Source organism: Archocentrus centrarchus, chromosome 2, assembly GCF_007364275.1.
Source record: "Archocentrus centrarchus isolate MPI-CPG fArcCen1 chromosome 2, fArcCen1, whole genome shotgun sequence".
Taxonomy (NCBI): Eukaryota; Metazoa; Chordata; class Actinopteri; order Cichliformes; family Cichlidae; genus Archocentrus; species Archocentrus centrarchus.
In genome coordinates this window covers 28,506,328-28,520,383 of record NC_044347.1, presented here as the reverse complement: position 1 = coordinate 28,520,383, position 14,056 = coordinate 28,506,328, and the positions used below count along the sequence as shown (strand labels likewise).

At 42.0% G+C, this 14,056-nt stretch overlaps 1 protein-coding gene across 1 annotated transcript in view; it reads right to left on the bottom strand.

Annotated features, from left to right (window-relative positions):
- The window catches only part of dmd (dystrophin), a 387,210-nt gene that overhangs the window by 269,670 nt on the left and 103,484 nt on the right, over positions 1–14,056 (bottom strand). The window contains exon 2 of the mRNA XM_030747286.1: positions 11,111–11,172. Coding sequence (XP_030603146.1) covers positions 11,111–11,172 — 62 coding nt within the window. The remainder of the gene's footprint in view (positions 1–11,110; positions 11,173–14,056) is intronic.

Below are 14,056 nucleotides of genomic sequence, written 5' to 3'. Positions count from 1 at the left end.
CATATGAAGTAAACAAATTGATATCCTGCAGTGTAAAGGTGCAGTCGAATGAGATCAGCTGACACACATGAATAAAGTACCAGCTGTGGTTGGTAAACAAGAAAGAAAAACAGTTCAGTTTCCTGCTGGAGATAAATCCTCGTATTTTCCTGGAGTGCTTTCTTTATGCTTTAGTTAGCAGCAAATCACACTTAAATCAGACATGATGGCGCTTCACTGCCAGTCATCTCTCTCCATTTGCACCATGCCTTCCACCTCTCTGCCATCCTCTCTTTGCTTTCCTCTGACCCCTGCCTCTTTCCAATATTTAGTCTTTCTCCCACTAATTTCCCCTTTTATTCTCCTTCTCCATGTTTATTTTCACCCTTGTATCTTTCCTTGTCACATTTAATTTTCATTCATTCATTCGCTTCCGCACATCCTGTTAAGGGTCGCGGGGGGGCTGGAGCCTATCCCAGCTGTCATAGGGCGAGAGGCAGGGTACACCCTAAACAGGTCGCCAGCCTGTTGCAGGGCCAACACGGAGTGACAGACAACCTTTCACACTCACATTCACGCACTCAGTCACACCTATGGGCAATTTAGAGTAGCCAATTAACCTAACCCCAGTAAGTGCATGTCTTTGGAATGTGGGAGGAAACCGGAGTACCCGGAGGAAACCCACGCAAGCACGGGGAGAACATGCAAACTCCACACAGAGAGAGGGAGAGGCCTGGGCCAAGGTGGTATCGAACCCAGGCCTTCCAGATGGTATTCTAACTGTGAGGCAGCAGTGCTAACCACTACGCCACCGTGCTGCCCCACACATTTAATTTCTCTTCCTTTAATCTGGCTTTGAAACCTCTCAATAAACCACAGTACTGTATGTGTACAGTATGTGTGAGAATGAGCTTTCTAGGATGGGGTGTTAATTATGCTTTGGTGACCACTATCTCCCTCTCTGTCTTCTCCTTGCCCCCTATATGCATTTTTTTAGTTCCTCATGTAATCATGAAGAGAGGATGGAGAAAAGTTAACAGGAAAAGAGAGAGGACAGGGTGGGAAGGAGTAGATATAGGAAAGGGAAAGAAAATAAGAAAACAGGAAGGAAGGAAAGTAAACAAAATGCAAATTAGGTACCAGAAATAAAGGAAGGGAGTGAGGAGAGCAAAAAAGGGTCAAGGATATTTAAATGAAAGCATTAAAAAAATGAGAAAGTGAGAAAGGGCAAGGAGAGAAGGGAAAGGAATTTTGGAGATGGAAACAATGGAAACTTGATGATAAAAAAAGGATGAAAAGAGGGAAAGGGAGCAAAAACGGAAATGAAACAGGTGAGGAAAGTAATTGAAAGAAATTAAGAGAAAAGGGAAGGAAGAGAGGAAATTTAAGGGAAAGGGAATGCAAGGAGAGGAGAGAAGTGAAAGGAAAAGAAATTGGAGGAGAAGTGAGGGGATAGAACAGAGAAGAGGAAAATTAAAGAAAGAAGGAGCACACAGAAGCAAACTGACAGGGAGGAAGAGAGGGGATTAGAAGGAAGGGAAGGAAAGCAGAATAAGAGAATAAAGGGAAATAGAACAGCAGAAGAAAGAGCAACTTGTAGAAGGCAGAAGTAAATGAAAGAAGTGAGGATAATGAAGAGAGCAGAAGTGGAGAGAGGAAGGAAAGTGATGAAAACAAAAGGCTGAACAACAAAAGAGGTGCAACAGAGGAGATAAGGACAGAACAGAAAGAAAGGGAAGACAGAAGTAAAGATAGCTGGAAGCTGTAAGAGACGGGTATCAAACTACTGACCTTTAAATTAGCCAGATTAGTGAATAAGTAGACCCGCATTACCTCCATTTCCTCGTGCTGCTAGTTTCTTCTCACTTCCTTTAGCAGTACTCAAGTATTAGGGCACGTCTTAATAATTATCAAAATTTTTAATCTATGACATTTTGGGACATTTTGTGAACTTAAAAATTTGAAATCAATTTAAATACTTGTTAAGACTTTTTAAGAATCTTGAAGAGCAGCAAAGAAAAGGGGAAGAGATAAAAGGAAAGAAGCTTAAAGAGATGAGATAAAAGGAAAAATAAAGGAATTCAAGGTGAAAAGAAGATCTGAGGACGTCTGTAGTTCTATTTTTAAACATCTGGCTAAGATCAGAATTGTTTCCGACAGCTTTACTCACACAGACACACACAAACATGCAAACACACTTAAATCTCCATCACCATGGCAACAGCACACCTCTAGCACCCTTTTAATCAACTCTGAAAATAAGTAAACAATTGATCCACTGTCATTTAATGCGCATACACACACACACACACACACACACACACACACACACACACACACACACACACACACACACACACACACACACACACACACAAATTAGAATCTAAATTTAAAGCTGCCAGCAGTCATGAGAAGGGCTTCGCACCCTGGCGTACGTCCAGGCATGCCACGGTCAAGCCATGCTGCGTTTAAGCCAAGCTACAGGTCAGGCATGTTGTGGGTGAGCAATGTCACACGGTCACGTGGATGTTTTAAACCCGGGATGCTAATTGGGTACTGTGTCTTTTTACTGAAATCCTCCTGTTCACACTAGGTGGTGATGGAGAATATCAGCCAACTATACCGCATGCCCTACAGTGAATCGACACCTTATTGTGGTGGAGGGGCTTATGTGTCCCAGTGACCCCAGAAGCTATGTTGACTGAGGGATTTTGCCCCCGGGTGGGGTTTTAGGCATTGGATGTAATGTGAGCTGGCAGTCAAGGTCCAAGGCCCCAGCAGTTTGATCCCTGGCTACCAGGGCTAGCTGCTGGGACATGGAACATCATCTCTCTGGTGGGTGCTGGAAAGGAGAGTTCATCCATTAGTTGAACCTCAAATTGATCATGGAATGCTGGACCAGCTTATTATTCTCTCTAAGATATTTGAGTACTTGGAGGAGGCATTTGACTGTGTCACTCTGGGTATTCGGGAAGGGTGGGGGGGGGGGGGGTGCTACAGGTACATGGGGTGTCTAGCCTGGGGTGTCTGGCCATTCAGTCTGACACTGCAGCAAGAGCTCTGTCTGTACTACTGGCAGTAAGTTAAACTCATTTCTGGTGGGTGTTCGGCTCCACCAGGGCTGCCTTTTGTCAACAGTTCCGTTCATTATTGTTTTGGACAGAATTTCTAGCCATAGCCAAGTTGCAGAAGGCTTCCACCTTGGTAGCCTCAGCATCTCATGTTTGCTTTTTTTGCGGATGGTCACAGGGTTTGGGTAGTGATGAAAGAACTGAAAGATTATGGATACAAGCTGTAGAAATGAGCTTGGAAATGAGGTGGCTGGCCTCTCCCTTAGAGATAGGGTGAAGAGTGCAGTCATTCGAGAGGGGCTCAGAGTAGAGCCACTACTCCTCCACATTGAAAGGAGCCAGTTGCCTAAGGTGGTTCGGACATCTGACAGGGATGCCTCCTGGGTGAGGCCAGAAAGAGACTCAGGGTAGATCCAGGACATGCTGGAGGGATTATACAGTACCAGTCAAAAGTTTGGACACACCATTTATATGAATGGGTGAGTGTGTCCAAACTTTTGACTGATACCATATCTCTTGGCTGGCCTGGGCATCTCCTACCAGGAGGAGGACCGGGGTAGACCCAGGACATGCTGTAGGGATTATATCTCTCGACTGGCCTGGGAATACCTCGGTGTTCCACCAGAGAAGTTGGTGGAGTTAGCTGGGGAGAGAGAGGTCTGGGTTTCTCTGCTGAGGCTGCTGCCCCCATAACCCACTCCTGCACAAGTAGAAGAAAGTGGATGGATGGATGGATGGATAAAGCTCACACCGATGTATATCGTGTGTTGAACCACCAATTAAAATTTAATGTACTACCATTTCCTGCTGCCACTAGATGGCATCATAAGGGTGACCTAATACTGGCACATCTCCAGAGTCAGGCTCTCATCAACCATGAAGTCTGGGATAAACTGGATAATGTATATTTGAGATGTGACAATTTCATGTCCCGTGGTGAATGTTGGAAATTTGGTGTGTTGCTATGAACACGCCCTTTCACAAAAAGTCAAAAGGTTCTCAATTTATCTCTGTGTAGATTCTCAGTTATCCAGGTCATAGTAGTCTCTGGAGCTTGAAAAAGGCGACTGGACTTCTTTTTGTTTCTTGAAGACGTTTCACCTCTCATCCAAAAGGCTTCTTCAGTTCTCAACCAAATGGTGGAGAGACCCAGGTATTTAAACCCCTGTGGGCGTAGTCCCCTGGAGGTGGTTATGACCCTCTATTGATCATGTGCTTGAACACATGTGCCCAGGTGTGAAGGGGGCGTGGGTCATATTTAATCAGTGGTTTCAGTTGAAACCAACTTAGGACTCCGCTCCATTGTTTCCTGTGGCCTATTGAGGTCACTGGAACAAAGGTGTGAATGGGGGTTGAGACGTCTGGGAAGGGAGCTCAGGACAGCACTGTAAGCGGGGGAAAGTTGGTGACGTAATCCACCTCCTCTGTTCAATGATGGTTGTTCACAGTGGACATAGATGGCTTCTTTCACTCCTCTTTCAAACCATCTGTTTTCCCTGTCCAAAATGTGAACATTGGCATCCTCAAAAGAGTGCCCTTTTTCCTTCAGATGCAGATGTACTGCTGAATCTTGTCCTGTCGAAGTGGCTCTTCTATGTTGTGCCATTCGTTTGTGAAGAGGCTGTTTGGTTTCACCAATGTAGAGGTCCAAGCACTCTTCACTGCACTGAACAGCATACACTACATCGCTGATCTTGTGTTTGGCGGGTTTGTCCTTGGGATGAACCAGTTTTTGTCTTAGGGTGTGACTTGGTTTGAAGTATACTGAGATGTCATGCTTGGAGAAAATTCTTCTGAGTTTCTCTGACAAGCCTGACACATATGGGATGACAATGTTGTTCCTCTTGTCCTTCCCATTCTCTGTAGTTTGTGTTTGGCCTTCATTCCTGTGCATCTTAGCTGATTTGATGAAGGCCCAGTTGGGGTAACCACATGTTTTGAGGGCTTTCTTAATGTGTGTGTGTTCCTTATGCTTCCCTTCTGCCTTAGAGGGAACACTTTCCGCACGTGCGGCCAAACACAAACTACAGAGAATGGGAAGGACAAGAGGAACAACATTGTCATCCCATATGTGTCAGGCTTGTCAGAGAAACTCAGAAGAATTTTCTCCAAGCATGACATCTCAGTATACTTCAAACCAAGTCACACCCTAAGACAAAAACTGGTTCATCCCAAGGACAAACCCGCCAAACACAAGATCAGCGATGTAGTGTATGCTGTTCAGTGCAGTGAAGAGTGCTCGGACCTCTACATTGGTGAAACCAAACAGCCTCTTCACAAACGAATGGCACAACATAGAAGAGCCACTTCGACAGGACAAGATTCAGCAGTACATCTGCATCTGAAGGAAAAAGGGCACTCTTTTGAGGATGCCAATGTTCACATTTTGGACAGGGAAAACAGATGGTTTGAAAGAGGAGTGAAAGAAGCCATCTATGTCCACTGTGAACAACCATCATTGAACAGAGGAGGTGGATTACGTCACCAACTTTCCCCCGCTTACAGTGCTGTCCTGAGCTCCCTTCCCAGACGTCTCAACCCCCATTCACACCTTTGTTCCAGTGACCTCAATAGGCCACAGGAAACAATGGAGCGGAGTCCTAAGTTGGTTTCAACTGAAACCACTGATTAAATATGACCCACGCCCCCTTCACACCTGGGCACATGTGTTCAAGCACATGATCAATAGAGGGTCATAACCACCTCCAGGGGACTACGCCCACAGGGGTTTAAATACCTGGGTCTCTCCACCATTTGGTTGAGAACTGAAGAAGCCTTTTGGATGAGAGGTGAAACGTCTTCAAGAAACAAAAAGAAGTCCAATCGCCTTTTTCAAGCTCCAGAGAGTTCTCAATTTATCATCACCAAGGTTTTTAGAACGCACTCACCAAAGATCATGTTAATCTGGTAAAAGCTCGAGGAGGAGTTTGTTAAAGTACAGGCTGTTGCCACTAGATAGCGCTCTAACAGTTGCTGACTAGTGGCATATCAGTGGGTTCACGATGGGACTCATCAATCCTGTGAAGTTTCAGATTCACTTTTTTGGAATGTTACATGTATGTACCATATTTCATTCATTGTAGCTCAAACTAGGGGTCTGTAATACTTCATTAAAAACTTTGCAGGTGGTGCTCTAGAGGCATTTTGCACTGTCCATGTCTGAGACCAAAATAAAATACGTGATGCATGTGCAAAATTTCATGGGTTTGTGAGCATATTTAGGCCCTCAAAAAGGCTAGTCATTTGCCAAAATAATTAATAATAATAAATCAGTCTGATTGTCATGTGACTCAGCTACAGGACAACATGGTGAAAGAGATCAGAAATTACTACAAAGAGAGGTGGTAAAGGCCCTTCTAGGAAAATGCAATCCTTTTCTCAAAATTGGGATTTCCTCAAATCACAAATAAAGCATTTTTTATCAAAATAAAGTGTCAACCTGAATACTGTACAACTACCCTGCTCTCAGATTTTTCTTTATCCCAGCTTTACCTCCCCGACTCCACGGAGAGAATGGACATGGTGGGAATAACCTTTGTGAATTTGAGTGAGAGTGACTGAAACGGAGCCATAAAAGGAAATGTCTCTAAAATTGTCAGTGCCTCTAAGAGACAAACACAAAACAGCCAGAGATGAAAGGAGGAGGAGGCTGCTGCTGGCATTAAAAGCTACAAATCTTGTCCTCCTATGCATTTTCTTTTGATAGTGGGAGGAGGAAATAAACAAGAACTAAACAGTGGATGGGAAGAGCATCGAGAATTAAGGGGATTTTCAAAGTCTGACAGTATAGGTCCTTCCTCTGACAAAATTGAGCAACTGCAGCAACTGTACCAATATAAGGAATCTGTCTAAAAATTATGTTCATACAACAAAATCAAATTGTCAGTTACATTTTGAGAGAAAACTTTTTCTTGCTAAGAAAATACCTTACCAATAATTCAAAAGATGGATAAAGTCTATGTAATGAATCTGGCATGATAGAGTAGTGCCAGATTCATTACAGATTCATTAGAGTAATCTTTCACATAAGACACTACTTTTGGTCACCTGATATAATCTGAGCAATCCCACCCGATGGCAGGTTTCTGTGGCTGCAACTACAGTATTTTCTGGACTATAAGTCGCACTTTTTTTTTTGGATGTGCGACTTATACTCCGGAGTGACGTACATGTGAAATTCTTAACACATTAACCAAAATACTCAGAGGCTTGACATCTCCGTGAACCGGAGCGTTAAGGCAGTCTTGCATAACCTGTGGGAGCAGTGGATGATGAATGGAGAGCACAGCTTCACGGCAACCGGGAGAATGTTCCACCCAACTTTCCTGGAAGTCATTGTATGGATCAACAAAGCATGGGCTTCAGTGACAACCGAAACCAACCTGTCAAAAGGCCAGAATAATTGGAACTGCAGCTGACGACGAGTCTGACGAAAGCGACACAAAAGAGGAAGCGGCGCTTTGTCTACCTACAGAGTGTGCGGAGTTTTTTAGAAGTGACACTGAGGATAAAGAATTCAATGGATTGATGGTTTGGTAAACTTGTTAGCATGTTCTTTATGCTATGGTTATCTGAATAACTGTTAATGTTACGTTAACATACTAGACATGTACACAGTTCGTTGTGCGTCATGTAGCTGAATGTGTTACGTTAGCATACCGTAGGCGTAACCCTATTTGGCCTGTTCTTTAATCCATTATTATTTTAAATTGCCTTTCAAGATGGAATGTCTGTTCTTGGTCTCGGATTCTATCAATTAAACCCCCCCACCCCACCCGCAAATGCGACTTATATATGTTTTTTTTTTCTTTATTATGCATTTTTTGGCTGGTGCAACTTATACTCCGGAGCGATGTATAGTCCAAAAAACACGGTATATCCAAATGCAACAGGAAGCAGAATTAGATACTGTAAGAGCTGTGCACAACAACAGTGCTATGCAACCTGTGTACACTGCAGCCAGAGTTGCCCTTTGAGTGTGTTTTGCCTATAAAGTCCTTGAAAACTACTGGTATTGTGGGCTTAGTTGACATCACAGATTTAAGATGATGTGGCAGCAGGAGACTACCTCACTGAGTCTCCGAAAGTGTGTCCAAATTCAGAGGCTGCATCCTTTGAAGGACGTAGTGACGAAATGTAAATAGTTTCATATAACTAACCAAATTGTACATACGTTGTTTGAAAATTACTACTTATATTTTTAGTTCAAGTTGTAAAAATGGTTTGTTAAACATGTTTGTGGTTTTCACAGTAAAAAAAAAACAAAACCTTTTTCCACTTAGATTTTATGTTTTTTGTGTAATTTCAGGTCCAATGTGTTAATACAGTATGTCAAAATTTTTCAAAAATGTAGTAGGTTGTGCTAAAAAAAAAATTATACCAAACAAGGCAAGGTAAAACATTTTAAAGGGTCAGATGATGTGAGAGCAGTGCGCTGCAACAGTGCTATGCAACCTGTGTACACTGCGCCAAAGTTGCCAAACCCTTTGGAGTGTTTTGCCTATAAAGTCATTAAAAATTTAGGTGTTTGCTCCATGCATCTTGTCTCTGCCTCTACAACTCGATCATCCCTCACCTCCCCCATACACAGGTGACAATCAGTGAGAGAAATCAAAAATGAATGATCGAGTTTCATAAAGGACTTCACTAAAATTGCCAGGGACTGAGCAAAATACAGAAAACATATTTTAAAAAGTATTTTAAAAAGTTCAGTCAGTGTAAAGTAAGCATATATGATGCAGATATTATTCACACTGCCAGAACGTATAACAAAATATGTTCTCATCAATGAAGCTTAAAGATGTTGATGGTATTCATGAAAAATGAGCAGACTAGAAATGGGCTTAATGAAGCAACCTACACAGCCTGTCACTCATCTATTATAATCTCTACTAACTGAACCAATTTTTGATGAGGAAATGTCTGCACTTGTTCATGCTGTATAATAAAAGATGAAAGTATATACACTGCCCAAAAAATTAAAGGAACTCTTTGAAAACACTTTTCATCATCTTCATACCTGCCATCACTTCCTCCTTACTAATTCTCTGCACTTCCTGTTTCACCAGCTCTCCATCCATCCATCCATCCATCCATCTTTCTCTCTCATTTTCTTCATTCATGACCTCTAAAAGAAGCTCTTCACTCATTAGTACACTTCTATCTCTATCCTCAACCACTCTAACCTGCTGCAAATCTTTTCCAGCTTGATCGCATTGCCTAGCCACTAGATACAAGTCTTTTTCTCCTTCCTTAGTTTTCAACCTCACACTCAACTCACTATAAGCCTTTCCTCTGTCACCTCTCTTTGCCGTATGCCTAGCCTTCCAGTATTCCTGTAAACTTGCTTCATGTTCCTGACTATTCCACTTTTCCTTTGCCAATCTCTTCCTTTGAATACTTTCCTGTACTTCCTCAACATCAAGTCTCCTTGTCTTCTTTCCACTGTCCAAAGGATCCACCTTTGTGGCAGTTTCTCTCAGCACTATGGCCATACTTTTCCAATCAAAGGGAAACTCCTCCCTAACCAACATGTCCTCCAATCCAGTCCAAACGTAAGTATCCGGCGTTTTTGTGTTTCAGCCCTGAAATACGACCTATATGTACGTTTCTAAAATAAGCGCTCCTAACAGTGGCTTTCATAGCTTTCTCATGCAATCGTGGTGTCATGCGGTCATGTCTGTGGGTAATGTTGCTGTAGCTCAGGAGTTAGAACTCTTAATCAGAAGGTTGATGGTTCAATCCCAGGCTATTCCAGTCAGCACCCCAAAGTATCCAAGGGCAAAATACTGAAGTGCTTGTATGAATAAGGAATGTTGCATAAAGCGCTTTGAACACTCAAGTAAAGCATTATATTAAAAAATAAAGAATAGTTGATTTGTTTATTGTTTTAACTTTTCCGGTTGCATCTAATGCCATTTAGTCTGTGTAGACTCTTCATAAATCTGAGGAATCCCATATTTACGTAATTTTTCAAGATTTCCTGGAGAAAACTGAATGCATTATTCATACGCTCTTTCATCTACAACTGCTAGAGGCCTCTTTATGTCATTCTAAAACGTAGCAGAAACGACCAATATCATTTCACTTGCTTCCTCTTCTTGATTTCCAAGTCCTACAGACTACCATCTAATGCTGCCTAGCTGCATTCTTCGCTGACACCATCTTGCAGTCTCCTAGCTCTTTCAGACTGCACCTTCTTGCATAAGATATAGTCCGTCTGTGTGCACCTTCCTCCTCTCTTATACATCACCCTATGATCCTCCCTCTTCTTGAAATACATGTTCACCACAGCCATTTTACATCCTTTTTGCAAAATCCACTACCCTCTCTCCCGCATTTCTCTCCTTAACATCAAACCTACCCAACACCTCATCATCCCTGTTCCCTTCATCTACATCTCCATTAATGTTTGCTCCAATCATCACCCTCTCCTCCTTAGTGAAACTCTCTACCACGTCATCCAACTTCCTCTAGAGTTATTTGGCATGAATGTAATCATTATTTCCAATGTCAGTTTAAATGAGCCAACACTGACAAGTTGCTGGGGACAAGAAGGGATTGATGCAACATAGCCGTTGTGCTTACGACAGTGACAGGTACTATGACAGGTACTCTATGCTTTGCTAGCGGTTCTGACAACTGAGTAGCCCATTAGTGCATCTGATTTAACAACCATTTGGATAAACCTGGTATAAATATCTATCAGGCAGTGAAAGAAATCCTTTTCCCCTCCATGGAGGGCATCCCTCTGTTAATGTGACAAGAACTATGTATAAAAGGCTTCTTTATCATTGTATCGATATTTATTCATATTGAGATATAAATGACATCACAGATCAAGCTGGAAATAAGATTACAAGCCATGAAAAACACTACAACCCTGCATATACAGGGTTGTTAGAACCTCACATGTGAAACAAGAACATCAATACAAAAAAAGGACCCAAGATATGCCTTCAAGAGATACATACTTCTTCATACTGATAAAAAGATTTCTCACTAGGTGTAATGAGGTGCAACAGGAACAGGGGAGAGGAAGCAGGAAGCTGTCTTACCTTAGCTAACTGAGAGTTTACCCATTTTGTGAAAGTCTTCTTCTGAACGTCTTCTCTTTCATCTGTCAGGGGAAAAAAAATACAGTTAGGAAAAAGAAGAGGAAAATATCGGATTTTGCATGTATGAGTGCACAGACAGTATATGTCTGCGCACTCATACATCTGTGTTTACAAGAGGAAGATTTAGGAGTATATATGCTGTTAAAAAAATTCAAACACACACACATGCACAAAATTTTAGTGGCGCTTAACATGATAAAATGCTCCTTTAATCTCGTTCAGAGGTAACTGCATCCTCATATCAATCAACCTCCACTAAGAGACCTTCACTGGCAGACCATCTCCACCACAAGATAGACTGGGGTAAGTTGACACAGATTCTACAGGGATGGCCTCCTTTCTACTTTTTAAATTCTTCAGAGTGTTCAGTTAACATGTTAAGATTTACAAAACAAGATGAGAATGCAAGCTAAAATAAGCAAATCTCCTTATTGTGTTGCTTGATGTATGCTAATTCTTTTCTGTCAATCATGAAGAAGGACCATAAGTTTAGCCTGAGAGATGGATGGAAAAGGTACAGTGGCAGAAAGATTGGTCTAATGAGACAGAATATACTGGCCCTTTGACCAAAACCCCAGAGAATGTGTCTTATTGTCTTTGTCACTACAGGTTTCCTGTAGAAAAACAATTTCTGTTTTTATGTGTGATCATTTATAAAATAATTGCCTTTTTCTGCCAGTCCCTCCCAATGGCACAAAGGTTCAGGTAGGCACTCTCTAAACACTGAGAGAGCCAACCCTCACCTAATGCATAAAGGATGGCAAGCAGGTGCATCGGTAGCACTGTAATACTCCCAGATCTCATAAAATAACTGTCTGTTTATGGTGGTGGCTAACTGGGGTAGCTAAAACACTTTTATGCTTATTGTTAAAGCGTTTCTAAAAAAGAAAAATAAAGAAGGCACAAAGCATGAGGTGCAGGAAAGCTGAGAGAAGGCAGAGAAGGAGCTGTACCCTGCCCTCTGTTTTTTTATTTGTTTGTTTTTTAAACCTTTATTTTACCAGGTAAAATGCTTGAGAACTAGTTCTCATTTACAAACATGACGTGGCCAAGAGGCCCCAATAGAATCAGGTCCACCTGATTGGATGAACAACCGCTTGCTAGTGCTAACTGTGATGATAGTAATTAAGTTCCAGTAGCTAAAAACAGCCGAAATTCATCATTCTTTGAAAGACAGACGAGCACACCTGACTTCAACCTTTAGGTAGCACAGTGTATGTTATTTTTTATTAATTATACTATAAAATGTAGTAAATAACTAAAAAGTCCCCCAAATGTTTCACTGTCCTAGTAATGCCCCTGATGGATGGCCCTCTTGTGCATTTCCAGCTACTTTTCGTCACAGTGTTTGAATTTATCAGTCAGAGAGTAACAATCAGGAATGACAATAAAAGCACCAAATTAAGGACTCACAAATGCCAGCAAATTCTTGGAGGGAGACTGCTGAAACTATCAGAATGGCCACGAGGGAATGAACCAAGTGAAAAAACAGAGACAAATATGTTTGCAGCCAAAAAACTGACCGCAAAGAGCGAGGACCAAGGACGGGAAAAAGTCCCAGCTGTCCCACAAGGTAATTAACACACATAAACCAGCTCATGAATGTGGCAACAACGTCGACCACTTGCGTATGTTGTGTACTGTTCCAGCGCTGAAGTCTAATTAGCGAGCATCTAACCAAGCTAGCACTCTGGGCAGGTCCGGCAGAGAACCAGCATCATGTGATGTATAACATCAGGATTCAGCTGCATCTGAGCTTTGATTCCTTCAAAGAGTTCAGTTTGTTTTTGTCAAACATTTGCTGCATTCTGATGTTACACACCACATGTGAGGTATTAATCTACTGCATTGACGCTGAAGTTTATTGGGAGTTAAGAGTTTATTGGGTTTTGGAGTTTATATTTTTCATTATGTTTCTCCCTGTTGATGTTCCTGTGTGTCCTTAATATTACACACATTTAGCACATAATGCTGCTGTCTTGTAAACGGTTGTTAAACACAATCTTAAACAGCATCTTTTGCCGAGTTTTTAATACACAGTAGTCACTCTTGCACCTTTCAAAGTATGAAAAACTAAAACTAATACTAAAACTAACAAAAATGAAACTGAAACTAAGCATTAAACCAAAAATAAAAATGAGCAAAACAAATTAAAACAAACTGAATTAGAGAAAAAAGTTAAAACTAATTAAAACTAAACTATATGTAAAATCCAAAACTATTATAACCCTGCTCTGTACCCTGTTTCCCAGTCTCACTATCGGCCTGTCTGCTATGACCCTCTCCTGCAGTGGGTTTAGTCAGTGACACACGCCTGCATAGTGCTGGCCGATGGATGGGCAGCAATAACCAGAGGAACGGTAGAGTTTGCTGACTCCCCAGCTAGCGCTTCCCCAGGCTTAAGGAGCCAGCTTGTGAGGGTAAGTAGCCCATTTGTGCCCCACATCTCCACTCTCAAATCATTTCATTGTGTCCATGTTTGGGCACCCCATGTAGTGTCCCTGATGGAGAGTTTAAGAACACAAAAACTTGCCTCCTGAAAGACTGAACATGTTTCAGTTTTTTATCTTTACAATCCAGGCCTACAGTACAGTCCTAAAACTGCTTGCCAGCTTCCTGCAGCTCACACTCCAGCCACACCTCATGGGAAATAAATGGGGGAAGTAGACATGGTGACAAGGTAGATGGCACTGCCAGCGGGGACACTTGCAGAAAAGTGCCATTCAGGGAAACACCACTTGCTATTGAATCAGCTACAGTATGAATACTTTCCTGTACTTCCATCAAGTCTCCTTGTCCTCTTTCCTCTGTCCACAGGATACACCAAACACCTGGCAGTTTCCCCTCACCACTTCAGCTGTGCTTTCCCAGTCATTTGCTAACTCT